This window comes from Balaenoptera physalus (assembly GCF_965194825.1).
Source record: "Balaenoptera physalus genome assembly, chromosome: 5".
In the NCBI taxonomy this organism is placed as follows: domain Eukaryota; kingdom Metazoa; phylum Chordata; class Mammalia; order Artiodactyla; family Balaenopteridae; genus Balaenoptera; species Balaenoptera physalus.
Window position 1 is genome coordinate 116,756,684 of NC_138884.1, and position 16,334 is coordinate 116,773,017.

At 38.9% G+C, this 16,334-nt stretch overlaps 1 protein-coding gene and 1 pseudogene across 8 annotated transcripts in view; both read right to left on the bottom strand.

The window, feature by feature from the left end:
• PPA2 (inorganic pyrophosphatase 2) overlaps positions 1-16,334 on the bottom strand; it is an 89,837-nt gene that overhangs the window by 72,786 nt on the left and 717 nt on the right. For 4 of the 7 annotated variants that reach the window (XR_014263923.1, XM_082462936.1, XM_082462938.1 and 1 more), the window contains exons 1-3: positions 3,508-3,598; positions 2,677-2,778; positions 1,108-1,172 (exon numbers count right to left, since the gene is read on the bottom strand). Coding sequence is in view for 6 of the 7 variants with exons in the window: in XM_082462936.1 (XP_082319062.1) it covers positions 1,108-1,172; positions 2,677-2,778; positions 3,508-3,583 (243 nt within the window). In the remaining variant the exon portion in view is untranslated. Of the gene's footprint in view, positions 1-1,107; positions 1,173-2,676; positions 2,779-3,507; positions 3,599-16,334 lie in introns of those variants that run through there. The other 3 variants (XM_082462939.1, XM_082462937.1, XM_082462935.1) reach the window with 1 other exon arrangement.
• LOC309661284 (26S proteasome regulatory subunit 8 pseudogene) lies at positions 10,400-16,296 on the bottom strand (annotated as a pseudogene). The gene has a single exon. The product of its transcript is annotated as a 26S proteasome regulatory subunit 8 pseudogene (transcript).

The following is a 16,334-nucleotide window of genomic DNA, read 5'->3' on the forward strand; positions in this document are numbered from 1 at the left end:
TATTATTCTCCCCGCTGCCACCGTTACGGACAGTCCAGCCCTGTGAAGGGCTGCAAGGCAGCATAAATCCTACTCCAGTGTTCCAGAACCTTAGGATGATGCCTGACATTCAGCCCCTGAGGTAACACCAAAAAGGTCAAACCAGCCTTGCATCTGAAGCAGCTTCCCACTTCTTCACTGGCCTCTGCCCTCACACTGATCTCCCCACAGTTCTAGAAAGCCCCAGCCCACTAACTAGCCCCATAGAATCCCAACCAGGAACACAGTCCTGCTTACTTACTTAACAGATGAAGTAAGCCAATTACTGTAACTACTCAGATTTTAAGGAAAGAACTTCCAACGTCATGGTGACTACTAACATCCACTACCAATTACGTCATCTCGCCAACTGGTCAGGCGAGTCCTCGGAAGGCTCCAATATTCCGAGCCCCTCTTAGCTCCACCTTCAGCAGCAGACCTCCCTCTGACCTGACTTACATCCCTTCCACCCTCACACCTGTCAAGTAATTTTACGTTCTAAAAGAATAACTATTCAAAGACTACGATCTTCCCAACTTTATCTTTCTAGCATCTGTCTCGTAGAGTAGTTAAAGAGCGTGAACTCTGTGGTCAGAAATGCTAGTTCAAAACCTGGTTCTGGCACTTACCAGCTGTGTGACCTTAGACAAGTCAATAACATGCCTTCAGCTCCGGTGTCCTTAGAGATGATAATAGCAACTCATAAGGATTAAATGAAATGGCATATGTTCACATGGTGGCTAGCAAACAAAATAATTCACAAATGTTATTACTTCTACTACTACTGTTACTACTACTTACAGTAAGCCTCTTGTTAACCTCTTAAATTCTATACCTTAAATCTTTATTTCTGACCAAATTCTAAGCTTTATCGACTACTAACATCTCTTTCTCCCCAAGTCCTCCTGGAAGAATCCTATTCTTATCCAAATTCTAATTCACGAAGGAGGTTTATAATCCTGTTATGATAACTCCGTTGCCCTTCTCAGCTTCCGACCACATTCTTTCCTTTCAAGATGCTTCCAAAAAGCATTTTATGGTGATACGAGAAGTACATATCTTCATGCCCCAAACAAGTTAAAACAATACCTCTTCAGAGTCCACCTTCAGAGGAATATCATGAAAGGGGGAAATGTAGTGACCAGCTACATTCTCTGCAAAGGAAAACAAACAAAAACAAAAACACAGAATTAAAGCAATGGACTATCTTGTTCTTTAGAGCAAATTATACTCTTACCCACTTTTAAATTTTAAACAAGTTTTTAATGTTTTTTTTCAAAATTAACTTTAACTCCCAATTTAAAATTTAATTCAACTTTTAAAACTTGCTCCAATCTGATGACCAAAGAGAAAAACAGTAGTCTCCCCTTATCTTTGGGGGATACATTCCAAGACCTCAGTGGATGCCTGAAGCTGTGGATAGTAACCCTACACATGTTTTTTTTTTTTTCCTATATACACATACCTATGATAAAGTTTAATTTATAAATTAGGCACAGTAAGAGAATATCCAAATTGCCAGCATAACTATTCTTGCGCTTTGGAGCCATTATTAAGGAAAATAAGGGTTACCTGAACACAAGCTCTGTGATGCCTGGGCAGTGGGTCTGACAACCAAGATATCTACTAAGGCTGGACAAAGGTATGACTCATGCCCAGGACAGGGACAAGGCAGGACAAAACAGGACAGCACCAGATTTCATCACACTACTCAGAACAGTGCGGCACACAATTTAAAACTTATGAAATATTTATTTCTGGAATTTTCCATTTAATATTTTCAGACCACATATGACCAAGGGTAACTGAAACTGTGAAAAGCAAAACCATAGACAAGGGGGACTGCTGATATACCAAATCAACCATATTTGGGTTGCTGAAACCATTTACTTATTCCTGTGGCTTCAACATCCAAAGCAAAAAATGTCTAAATTAGACTAAAACCCCAAATATGAAAAATCTTACTTTCGAAAAGAGACTGATTAATAAGTGAAATGGACTAAAACTGATGTCAATTTTCCCAAGAGAAACCTAGCAATAGAATTCCCAATTTCCACCTACAATTCACATGAACAAAGGATTAAAGGTCCTACCAAGTTAAAAGAAACGAATCATTTGTTCCACTCAAAGTGATAAGGATGCTAATATTAAGCTTAAAACAAAAATTTCAATAACAGAAACTATTTTATCCTCATTGCATACTGAAATGTATATATAAAATACCTTTAAAAGTATATATTATTTAAATAAAATACAATAACCCAATGCATCCTTTTGTTGGAATGCATGTTTCCAAAAGCTGGGCTTAATATAGCCATAGAAAATTTTCACTTCGTAATTTCCTAAGTCAGGGTATGTTCTACTTCTGGACTGCTACTTCTTTGGTATAATTTTCAAATTTAGACTTTAAAAATATCTTAATAAATAAAATGAGGACTGGCTGACACTCCAGTAGCAATGAGTATACCTAGCACCCAAATCTTGGCTTCTAAATACCATTCTCCAATGAAAAGAACTAGGGCTTCTTGAAGAATGGGCTGATTCTAAGGCTGGGGCAAAGAATATACAAGATGAGCCTGGAATATCCTGTAATACCAGAAACCAACCAAGTGCCCAAAACAAAAGGTTGGAGGTATGTCAAAGGGAAATGGAGCCAACCTGAAAGAGTTCCCAAAGGCCAAAGCTGGAACAAGTTGAGCGACAAAATAAATAATGGGTATGGGCAAACCTTGGAGATACTGTGGGCTTGGTTCCAGACCACTGTAATAAAGTGAATATCACAATGAGGCAAGTCACAAAAATTTTTGGTTTCACAGTGCATATAAAAGTTATGTTTACATTACACTGTAGTCTTTTAAGTGTGCAATAACATTATATCTTAAAAAACAATATATATACCTTAATTAAAAAATACTTTATTGCTAAAAAAACACTAACCATCATCTGAGCCTTCAGTGAGTCGTAGTGGTAAAACCAAATATCATTGATCACATATCACCATAACAAATATTGCAAGAACTATGAAAATGTGACACAGAGACACCGAATGAGCAAATGCTGTTGGGAATTGGCACCAACAGACTTGTAGAACACAGTGTTGCCACAAAACTATTTGTAAATAACACAATATCTTCGAAGTACAACAAAGTGCAATAAAATAAGGTATGCCTGTATTGAATCATAACCCAAAGTATACAATAAATATACATGAGTCCACAGTAATACAAATAAATGACTGTATAAATAAATAAATGAGGGGTAAGAGACAAATCTTCCTTTCAGAAAAATTCTAAACAATATATGTAGATGTCCTCCCCTCCAAGAAGTAAAGCTTACCCTGTCCCCCCGATTGTGGACTGGACTTAGTGGCTCACTTCCAAAGAATAGAGTATGGAAGGGGAAAAACATTTCAGTGGAGAAACCTTGACAAGCAGTACCCTTAACCAAGTGATCAAGGTTAATATCACCAGTCATGTTCATAGCATGTACCTCCTGATATGCCATGATGAGAAGGGTACTCCACTTCTATCGTATTCTTCCCCCAAACCCAGAACTCCAGTCTCATCGTGAGAAAGACATCAGACACACCCAAACTGAGGGACATTCTACAAAATACCTAAACAATACTGTTCATAAATCTCAAGGTCATTAGAAAACAAAAAACAAGGAACAACTGAGAAGTTGTCAGATTAGAGGAGATTAAGGAAATATAATGACTAAATGCAATGTTGTACCCTGAATTGGATCATGGGACAGAAAAATGACATTAGTGGAAAAAACAGTGACGCCCAAATAAAACGTGGAGTTGAGTTAATAGTATGTACCAATGTTGATTTCTTAGCTTTGACAAATGTACAGTGGTAATGAAAGATGTTAACGTTAGGGAAAACGTGGTAAGAGATATACTGGAATTCTGTACTACTGTTGCAACCTTGCCAGATCTAAAACTATTCCAAAATAAAGTTTATTTAAACAAACAAATGAAAAACAAGCCATGGCTTCGGCCCAATAAAATCAGAAGTATATAACTTAATAATGGCCGCCACTCCACCAAAATTTTATTTCCTCTTCTCATGCTGTGTGAGTTTTCCTTAGCACTTATCAATAGACTAAAGTTCTTGAAGAAAGGAGATTTTTTTGTTGTTTGTTGTTGTTTGCTCTGTTATGCTCTCTACTGGATCCCCAGCATCCAGAAAAGTTTCCAGCACTTAGTAGGCATTCAGTAAATATTTGCTGAGCAAATACCTCTATTACTATTTCATTTTCCTGTACAAGCTGTTAATGTAATTTTTCTTTTCCCACCCTAGCAACAAGGTAACTCATGAAGGACCCCGGTGCACAAAGTAGGATAAAGATGAGAAAAAGCACACAAGTGGCAAAGGGTATAAAACTCACTATGATCTATAAAGCTCTTTTCCATCAGTTAAAAAGGATGCATCTTGAAAAAAAAAATCTTCTCTTTTGCATACCACATCAAATTTCAAATTCTGTGCCTGATTTTAAAGTCTTCTATGAGCAACACAAGAACAGAAAGAACAAAATTATCAGTTTGTTGCTTAATTATCTACTTTTCTATAAATAACAAGGGTACATAAGTGGGTCACATTTACATATTTTTTATTAAAATAAAATATAGTGGTAGGAATTGAAAATGGTACAGCAACTTTGGAAAACAGTTTGGCAGTTTCTTATAAAGTTAAACATATGACCCAGAAATCCTACTATTAAGTACTTAACCAGGAAAAATGAAAACTTATGTTTGCACAAAACTTCTAAGTGTATGTTTATAGTGGCTTTACTCAATAACCACAAAAACTGGAAGTAACTCAAATGTCCAACTGGTAAATGGATAAACAAACTCTGTTACACCCACACAATGGCACTTTACAGAATAGTATATTAGTCCATAATAAAAAGGAGTGATCTATCGATACACACAAGAAAATGAAAAATCTAAAGTGTGATGTGCTAAGTGAAAGAAGCTAGACTCAAACAATTCCATTTAGATGACATCTGGAAAAGGCAAAACTATAGGGATAAAGACCAGACCAGTGGTTGCCAGAGTTTGAGGGTAGAGGGTGGAGTTGACTTGAAAGAGGGGCCACAAGGAAATTTTGGGGAGTGATAGACTGTTCTGTACCATGATTGTGATGATGTTTAAATGAATCTATATTTCTACTAAAACTCAGAACTGTTTACCAAAAAAAGAGTGAATTTTATTCTATGTAATTTTTAAAATAAGTATATATGGAGCAAAAAAAAAAAAAAAGAAGGCAGTTAAGAAAAATATAGTATATTAACATATAAATAGAAGCACCTATTCCAAATAACAATTACCCATCTGTGATTCTTTTCTCCGCTTTAAGTCACAAAGATGAGGCAGAATTTTGAAGAGAAGAAAGATGTAATCCTTTAGCATACTACTTCAGTTGTTATATTTGGAACCTACCATTGTGATGGAAATTAACAATAATCTCAGCTCTAAGAATTCAGGAAGTTGTACAAACCAGGAAAGTTTGTTATTAAAATTAATGAAGTACAGGAAACTTGACAGAATAGCTAGGCTGCCTTTGTAATTAAGAGTAAATGATACCTTTGGCACACTGATTTTGTGTTAAGTTTCCCTAAAGCTCTCGTTAACTGGGGACAAGCCCCAACAAACTTAAGATGTAAGAGGAACGCATGTTACTCAAGTATGAGGAAAAACAGGACTAGACTAGGCTGTGATCACTAAAAGCTAAAGATCTGTGAGGAGCGTGCTTAGATACCTACTTCTTTAAATTGGGATCTAAATATATTCAAACACTAAGGTAATGCCAATATATACGTTAAAATTGTTTTCTAATTGCCATTTTGGAAGGTAAAAAGAATATAAATGTTAAGTGAATGGTCTGACTCAGATAACCAAACCTACTAGAAGCCATTTGGATCATGAAATAGTTTAAATAAAAACATAATAATAAAGAAAAAAAGAATAATTTCTGGGAAAATAAAATAGGGCCTTAGATATCTGATAATCATAATGCTTTGATGGGCAACATACCAATAAATCTGCGCAGGAGCAATGAATACAGAGGCCAAGAATCTGCCATGTATTTGCTGAGCTTGATTAAGTCACTCGATTTCTCTGAAACTTAATTTTCTCAATTTTCTTCAATTAAGCAAGATACAATTTAGTACTATGTAAAAGGCAACATACTAGATGCCAGAATACAAAAGTGCTAAAATGTGAGCAATGCCCACAGATAAGATAGGGCGAGTACTACATGTTATCAGGATCAGCATCATCCTGTACATTTAAAAACAAAGGAGTCCTCTTGGCACAATTAGAGAGCTAATCATTGACCTAACACACAAAGGGAGGATGAGAATCCATTAAAAGTTTTCTACAGTCAGCGCTGTAAGTACGCTATTGGGCTCCACTTAAAGGGTATTAAGATTCTCTAAAGGTGGATTTAAAGATAGGTACAGGTATCCCCTGCTTTCTGAAAGTTCGCTCTACGCCACTTCACTTGTACAAAAGACCTACATCAGTACCTGTTTTTGCTAACAGAAAGAAATCCGAAGAGGATTTTCACTTCTACAAAAAAAGGCAAAAATCGAAAACAGCATTCGGTGTGTTTTTCAGCAGCTGTTATAGAGGCAGCGAGTACCCCTGAGCAGTGAGTGGCCCGGCCAAGCTCCTTCCCTGGGAACTACTCATCGTCTCAGCAGCAAGCTGCCGTAGCTTTGACCTGTGTCTGTGAGCACCTGTGCTTTCTCTTCATTTATTTTGTGCATTCATTATTAGCAAGATGTATCTATCCTAAGGTATTGCTTCTTTGTTTTATGCCATTTCGGCTTACGAATGGTTTCATAGGACTGCTCCCTTTCTGGATAGTGGAGAAACCTGTACTACCTATCCTGATCAACTATAAAATGAACAGGGTAATCTATAGTATACCTATGAGGCATAGACAGAGAGACACGGTATATGCAGCAAGCACTGTGGTAATCACCTCGTAAAGATACAACTGAAGCACAGATTAGAAATAGCCCTTTCTTAGAGCCTCAGAGTAAACTAGTGATAAATCTTAAGTTTGAACTTCATTATCTGTAGCTCAGACTGGTTGTTTCTTTACAATTGAAACCAAGTCGTTGCCAATTTTTTATAAATATCTATTTTGTTGTTGTTTAAACAAAGCAATGCATGTGCATGGTTAAAAAAAGTCCCCACCTCTCTCCAATCCAGCTCCACTCTAGGGCAACCCACCTACGCCTCCTTAACTTACTTTAGATCTAGATGTTATCTTCATCTCCCTAAATAATATATTTATATGGTTAGTTTTTAATTTACAATTTTAGAATATTGTCTACTGATTCCAGCTCTGAGAGGTAAGTTTAGTTTATTTGACCGCAACCTATTCCCTTTAAATTCTCTATTGGCCAATCTTAATACTTCACAGCTTTATTCCTTGCTCCACCAAACATATACAGTATTTCTTGACTCAGCTAACTGGCTTTTTACCTCTCTTTCTTCATCCTTCTCTCTTCTAATTTTATCTTCTGCACTTTTATTTTTTCAAGGCTCATAAAATGTTCTATAATCACACTGAATTTTCTATGCTTTTCCTGTTAGTATATTTCCTAAGATTAAGAAAAACCTGAATTACTTGTTAAACAGATCGCTGGACCCCCATATCTAATCAGAATCTTAAGGAGAGAAATCTGGATATCTGTATTATTAGCAAGCACCCCCAAATAATTCATAGAGTCAGGCAAGTTTAAGAAGCACTGTCTGTGTGTTGATTTTTGGCCAGGTAGAATGTCATAAATAAATTTCCTTTCTTGTTCAGCTTCTATGACTTGTGCTTCTAATTTTCTTCCTTCCATTGTCAGTCATAATCATATCTATCAATTATTCAAATGTCTCACAGCTTCCATAAAAACTATGGAATCCTCTCTCTACCCAAATAGCTCCCTTTGGAAATCTCATTCTTCCTGTTGCAATCTGGATTGGACGTTTTCTTGGCACCCTTAGACTCTGCTTTGTTGGTTTCCAGCTTAGACCTGTTTTCTGGATCCCATGCATTCACCTTTTTTGGTTTACTTACATGTTTTGCAGAAGCATATCCCTAACTTGTGTTGTGTAAGAAAGGATGCATGGGAGGTAAATTTCCCAAGTCCTTAAATGTCTGAAACGTCTTGATTCAGTCTTCACCCTAGATTAATGGTTGCCTGGGTAAATTCTAGGAGGAAAATCATTTTCTCAGAATTTCAAAGGCATTACTCCAGTCTCCGAGCTTTCAGCACTGCTGGTTAAGTCAGATACCGGTTTGATTCTCAGTCCTTTACAGGCTACCTGTTCTCCCTCCCCACCCCTGACCCCAACCCCAGGGTTTTAGGGTCTTCTTTATAGAAGCTTCAGTTTTCAGAGATTTCACAAGAAAGTGTCTGGGACCCAGAACACTTGGGTACTTAAATTCTTAGATCGCTTCCACTATTCCTTTGAAAATTCTTCTTCATTTCGTCTGTTCTTTTTTTCTGGAACTCATATTAGCCAAAACGTTAGACTTCCTGGATTAAGTCTCAATGTCTCTTCTTTCTTCCTCATTTTTTTGCTGTCTCAGACATTTTGATCTACTTTCTGGTAGATTTCCTTACCTTACGTTCTAACTTCTCTGTATCAGCTTTCTAGGACTGCTATACCAAATTAGCACACACTTGGTGGCTTAAAACAACAGAACACCATTCAACCCACTACACCGTCCACTGACTTCTTTGTCTTAACAATCACATTTTTAATTTCCAAGAGTTCTTGTTCTTTGATTGCCTTTTCTTCATAGCCTCCTCTTCCTTCTTAATGGGTGCCATCGCTTCTGAAATCTCAGAGGACACCCATGCGACTTTGAAAAATTCAAGTTCTCTTTCTACTTTCTTTTTTTCCCATTTAGCTTATAAGGTTTTCTTAAAATTATTCATTCAGTAAATATTTACTGAACACATACAGTATACCAAGCACTGTTTTAGGTACTAGGTATACAAATTCCTTGCTTTTATGGAACTTATATTCTGGTGGGGGAGGCGATATATAGGAGCGATGGAGATGTTTTTAACTCTAGCAGGTACAGGGCAAGAAGAGAGGGAAAAAGAGAAATATGGAAATGCCAGGGAAGATCTCTCTGATAGGTAACACTTCAGCACAGAACTGAATGAAGTGAGGACGTGAGTCAAGCAGACATCTAGACAGGAACACTGCATGCAGAGCAAACTCAGAGGCAAGAATATGCATGGCATGTCTGAGAAACAGCCAGAAGGCCAGGATGGCTGGAGCACAGTGATCAAAAGGAAGAGTGGTAAGCAATGAATTCAGAGGGGAAGCCCAGTATCAGGTCACACAGGAACTTGTATACGAGGAGCAGAACCTGGCACGATCAGACTTACGTCTTAAAGAATCAAGATGACTTCTGGCGGAAAGCAGACTTCAGGGGACAATGGTGGAGGCAAGGTGAAGGATCAGGAGGCTACTGCAATTGGTCAAGTGAAAGACAATGGTGACATGGATATAGTGGCAAGGGTGGGAGTGGAGAGAATTGTCTTCTGCATACATTTCAAAAGCTGGACTGAAGGGAGAAACTAATGAACTGGATATGGGCTAAGAGTAGTGGTGGCCACAACAGTGATTCCTAAGTTACTGCTTATAGGTGAGAAGACAGAAAGAAATAGTTGGGTGGGGGTAGGGGACCAGGAGCTCTGTTTTGTATACGTTAACCTTGAGATGCTTCTTAGACATTTCAGTGGAAATACAGAGTACATTTACTGCATCTGTAAATCTTGAGCTCAAGAAGAGACTAGGGCTATGTTACACATCTGGGAGGCATAGATGGTATCTCAAGCTACAGGACTGGATGGGATCATCTACAGCAAAAGCAACAACAGAAACTCCAGACCATGGGCCAAAGCCAGCACATGGCCTGTTGTTATTTTTATAAATAAACTTTTGTTGGGACACAGCCATACCCATACTTTTACTCTCTGGTTGCTTTTGCCCTGCAATGCAGAGTTAAGTAGTTGTAAGAAACCACAGGTTTTGCAAAGCCTAAACTATTTACTATCTGGCCCTTTTCAGAAAGGGCTTGCCAACCCCTGCCCTAGAGAGAAAATAGATAAGTGGGCTAAGAACTGAGTCCTGGGCCGTTTCAAAGGTTAGGGTTCAGATCAGAGGATCCAGCAAGGGAGACTGATGAAGGAGAAGCCATCAAAAGAAGATAAAAGCACCGTCCCAGAAGGAAAAAGAAAACATTTCAAGGAAGAAAGAGGGCTTCATTGTGAAAATACTGTTGAGAATTCACATGAGATGAGAATTTTAAATTTATCATTAAATTTGCCACATGGAGGTCACTTTTTTTTTTCCTGTCCTACAGAGCTTTATTTGAGGGATCCACACAAAGGATATTTGCCTCACTTCCATAGCTTCTTGATGGACATGTTTTTCTCACTCTCCTTTTGCATGACCTTGGCTACTGCCATCTCAAAGCCCTCCTGGGTGACGTGGACTCCCCGCTCCCATAGTGCGTACAAGCTGGCTTCAGTGCACACAACCTTCACTTCAGCCCCTGACGCTCCTGGCATGAGCACAGCAATTTTTCTCAGGTTAATCCCCCAGGTCAGGTTCATTTTCCAAAAATGGATCTTCAAAATATCCAGCTGCGCCTCCTCATCGGGGGTGGGAATTCAATTTTTCTGTCGAGGCACCCTGGGCGTTGCAGTGCCGAGCCCAGGATATCAATCCTATTAGTCGCCATGATGACCTTGATATTCTTGGTGGCCTCGAAGCCATCCAGCTGGTTGAGCAGCTCCAGCTTCGTGCGCTGGACTTCACTGTCCCCTCTGGAGCCTCCCTCCAGCTGTGAGGAGCCAATGGAGTCAATTTCGTCCATGAAGGTGATAGATGGAGCATGTTCTCGGGCCATAACAAACAGTTCCCTCACCATTCTTGCTCCTTCCGCAATGAATTTCCGTACCAATTCAGTGCCAGAGACATGAATGAAGGTACAGTCTGTATGATGAGTCACAGCCCGGGCCAACATTGCCTTCCCAGTGCCTGCGGGTACCTACGGCAGCACTCCCTTGGGCTGTGCAATGCCCAGCGTTTCAAAGAGTTCAGGATGCTTTACAGGCAGCTCGATCACTTCTTTGATCTCCTTGATCTGCTTGTCCAGTCCACCAATCATCTCTTAAGTTGAATCTGGCACCTTCCCCACCATCATCAGTGACACCAGTGGGTCTACCTTGTTGGGTAGGATCTTGTGCAGAGTGTAGCTGTCATTTCTGAGAGCCACCCGGCAATTGGGTGTCACATCATTGATGTCGATGTTCTTGTCCACGTCTACGACAAACTTGCCCTCAGGATGTACCTTAACCAACACTTTCTTCTTATCCATGGTCCGGACTACTTCCCCCACAGAGGAGCCCTTTCCCTGCAGCAGCTGTAGCTCTTCCTGCAACAGGCGAACTTTTGCATTAATCTCATTCCTCTGTGCCTGCAGCCTCCGGAGATTTTGGCTCTTATCATTCACAATCAGCTGGAGTTCCTCAATCTTGGACAGATAATATTGGCAGAGTCCACTGCCTGCCTTCCCCTCTTCCAGCTCCAGCTGCTCTGGTCCGTCAAGCGCCATCTTCCCTCTTCCGCGGAGACCGCGGGCATCAGAGTCGCCTTGGCACCAGGCCGAGGACACCTTTTGGCAAAGCAGTTTGGCAGACAGAGGATAAAAACCTGGCTGAAAGTGATCCCTGACAATTTGGTTTATATTTAATAAGAGGCTAGAAAAGACTGATGTGCACGCAGAGAGGCTTGTTGAACGGCCAGCTTCCCTCAGAGATGTGTGGGTAAGAAGCTGGCTGTGACACTGGGGCGTTCCCTAAATGCCACAGAGCCCAGAGCTCTGCCAAGCAGCAACACCGTCAGGCTGGGCTACTGACCTCCAAACACCTTCTTCAATTTCTGCGGAAGGAACCAGCACATCGCCTAAGCCCCAGGCCTGCATGGTAAACATCTGTGTGCTATTCCATAATAAAACTTAAACTGCTCCCCCTGTGTCAGGCTCCATGTCTCTCTCTCTCTCCCTCCAATGTGACATCAACATGTCCACAAACTCTCTAAGGTTCTGCAAAGCAGTTCAGCTTCTTCCGAAACGACAGCCCCCTCAGCACATAGACTTCAGCTGGGACTGCCTCCGTGCTGCTTCATCAATAACCACATCTCCATCTGCTTTTCTTCCTTTATAAATATCTTGAAATCACTGGCTCTGATGGCTCCTTCTTATTTGTTGTTTCAGGGTTATCCTTTTTTATCCACCTACTATCACTTTAGTAGGATATTTATGAGGAGGGAGATAAGACAAACAATTGTAGTCACCCTACCATCTTGTCTTGGTATTTCACTTTGTCAAAAATCAGACTACATACCTACTAGGCATAAGCTAATGAATTCTATCAGGCCCATCAATATACATTAGACATTGCCAAATAGTGTCAAAACTTTCCCTTCGACTGGACTGAAATGAGATTTTATTCTATCATTTTGTAAGTAATCTATATGTTTTTCTCTTATAACAGCAAGTTGTATCAGGATGAAAGTTTATTACTTGTATTAGCAAGTGAGGAAACTGAATGGATTGCAAAACTTATACCTGATTATATATGTGATACACATCAAACAGCTATATGTATGCTAAGTACCAACATACTATTACGTATCATTACTAAAAGCATTTATAGAGATTCTTATTGGAAGCTGTGGCAATGACAAAAACCAAATAAATATAACTAACATTTCTATATCCACACAATAACCATTAAGATCTACTGTGTCAATTCAAGTTTTATGATATGGGCCAAATTAAAAAAAAAAAACTTACAGAAACTCATATTTAAGACTCAAACACATGTTTCATGTAATTCAGTAAATTTTATTAAGTCCAAATGTGTGGTACATTCAATGGCAGATTCCTCCTACTATTCAAATGACATACTTAAAAAACAAAACATATAGTAATTTCAACATAAGCATAGTCTTACTACAAATGATAAAACAAATTCATTGTTAAAGAACTGCATGATTCGTTCTCACACTAAATAAAAGCAACCTGAATTATCTACAGCACTATTTCTCTAAGTGAACCAGTCACCTATGCCATAGTAAAAAAAAAAATTCGAATTATGAAAAGTGTAGCTTCTCCTCATCCTTTCGGAAAAGTTAAAAAATCTAAAATAATGAATTTTCAAGTTATTAACAAAACAAAAACATGTAGACTACCAAAGAATATTGGCATGCAGTGCTATGTCTTTGGTCCCATATGAACAAGTCTTACTTCGTTATGATTTCACAACTAATTCAAAAGACTGCAAGTCAGTACCCATTAAAACTATAAGACTTGGAATTAATAAATCAGGACTTACTCAAAGTATGCAATTCTATCCACATCCCATTGTTCTCATCCTTCACAAAATGTAACAAGAATTTTGCTCTTAAAGTCAAAAGGGAAAAAGAAATAATTCATATTAAACATTAACCATGTGCCATGTGTGAGACACTGGTAGTCTTTACAAACATGGTCTCATTTAACTGCCACAGCAATTCTATAAAATCATCAGTGCTATCTCCATTTTACAGATGGAGAAACGGAGCTAAGGGATGTCAAGTGATGCCTAAAAGAGTCAAGCCAGGGCTACAACCTAAGTGTTTTGACTATTAGTCTAGAACCCAATGCTTCTCAAATAGAATTCCATCAAACTCTAGAGTTACTAAGATGTCAACAAATGTTCTGAGAAACAGGGGCTCTTGGATTCAAAAGTTTGGGACAAGTTACTTTACATAAGAATTTCCAACAACTTTAATATGCACATTGTGACTCCCCAAGGTGATAAAATGAGAAGTGTTTTGCTAATTTATTAAACCATGAAGCTCTTCCTTTAAAGAAAGCCTAGTAACATACCATGGGATGCTTGTGCTCGACTAAGCAGTTTGGAAATGATCAAGTCCAATCTCCTCTTTCCATGGTTTAATAAAATGAGGTACAGAGAGGTTCAATTACTCATGCAACGCCACACAAAAAGTTAATTACAGGGCCAGGAGGCCTCATGATTCCCACCAGGATGTTTTTTCCCCTCTGTCACCCTGTCTCACTTCAATACTGTTCCCACAAAGTTCAACATCAATTAAAAGGAAAAAAAAAGTATTGCATCTATCATTTATTCTAATTCTTCTGAATGATGGTAAAGAGAACCATTTACAGAAATGAAATGCCAAAAAGTCTACCTCCCAACTGCACTCGTATTTCAGAGGCTTGGGATATATTTGGAAATGTGCGAAATGATTCCACTGTAATAATGCTAAATAATATTTTTCAGCCAAGTAGTGCTATATTCATGTTCTTCTTTGAAGGGAGAGAACTGCACCATACTACTGCACATAGATACTGCCAGAGTATAAAATACACAATTTGTGACCATCTTTATAAAGAGCAAATTGTTCATTGTTCCCCCTTACCCCTTAATCCTAAAGGGGCTTCCTTTCACTTTGTCCTACCCCTTCCAGCAAGCAGTAAACAGTCCTGGGCCAAGGATGCCATCTGGCGTTTAGTTCAGGAAGTGTTCAACCCAACAATACCTTCCAATGACTATCTCACCACCTGGCCCCTCCCCCAAACCACATTCTCCTTTCTTCCAATTTTTGCCCATTTACCTCAGTAAAACCTTTTTTCTTCTTTTCTGTCATTTGTTCCAACTGAGTGAAAAAAATATATATGTATTTTATTTGTGGCATTCCAGTTAAAGAAAATCTTGAGTCTGAAATACACTTGCAGCTAAAGAAACAAACCACAGCGAGAGGCCAATATAGCCTCAAAAATGCCTAATAGAGGCCCGGCCCCAATAGATAATGTTAAGAGTATCTATTATTCATCCAATGTCTCCAAGGACTATCAGCACTAAGAAGGACCTTTAAGATCACTGGTAGGTCAACTGCTTCATTTTACAGCTAAAGAAACTGAACATGTAAGAAATGAAGCCATCACCTGGCCAATCAGCACACAGTGAGTTACAGTAGAGTGAGAACCAAGGCCTAGGACTCCCCATGCCAAAGTCAGTGCTCAGTGGGTTACACCATATGCGCCAGGATCCTCAAGACTATTTTTTCTCAGCCAACATTCAAATAATTTTATTTGAATTTTTTAGTGTTTTTATACTTTCCTTAATTAATTATATTGATATTACCAATCTCTTGAGGTCAGGGCCCATGACTAAAATTTCCTCAGTGCCACATCTAACAGTGTCCAGCACATTTTATAAATATTTATTGACTTTTTGGTCTATCATTTATTACTGTATTACTTTCACCATTTTATGAGTTAGACAGCTTTTATCTACTTAAAAACCTAACTGCCATTTTGTAACACTGTTTCTATGGAAAGCTGTTCCTCAAACCATCACTTTGTAACCTTTTGGAACAATCCGTTCAGAAATTTGGGTCTTCTTGTTAATGGTTCCTTTCTACCTGATCAGTCTTGACCAAATTAGGATGGAAAAGAATATGGAGTCAATTCTGAAGAAAATGGGAATTTTAGTATCAACTGCATTATAACCACAAAACTATGCAAATTCAGTTTCCTCTCCCATAAAATACTCCTCGACCCTAAGCTCAGATAGGATACGTATAAACATTTTATAAATTACAGGTATCAATAATGATCACAAGTATTATTAACAATAGAATTTATATTCTAGACCTGGTGACTAATCACTTTGCATACACTATGCCATGTAATTCTTACAGCCCTATTTTACAGACGAGAAGAACTAAGGCTCAGCAAGTTAGGAAACTCGTTCAGGGTCCCAGAGCTAAGAGCTAAAGAATCCAGGATTCGAGCTGAGATCTGAAATTCTCTAGAGCTGGTGTTCCTAATAGGTGGGCGATAAGGCAAGGTCGACTTTACAGAAAAAAAGGTACTATTCCCCTCGGGGCTCTGAAATCAGTGAGGCATGAAAGCAACTCAACCAACCTCGCTATTTCACATCATAGCTAACCTACACAGTGAAATATCGGGGTGCAAAGAAAAATGAGAATAATGGAGACCTGGGTGCTTTCCCATCTTAGTCGGCCAGGTCAGTGCCCCAAGTCGCTTCGCCCTCTGGGTTTGCTCAATTTGCGGAGGAGAAGGAGCTACTTTGGAACCAGCGGGGCTCTTGATCGTCGATCGCATTCAAGGTACAAACTCGCGAGTATAAAGTCACGTTGCTGGGAGATCCTTCATCAGAGTCCCCGCCCTGTAAAA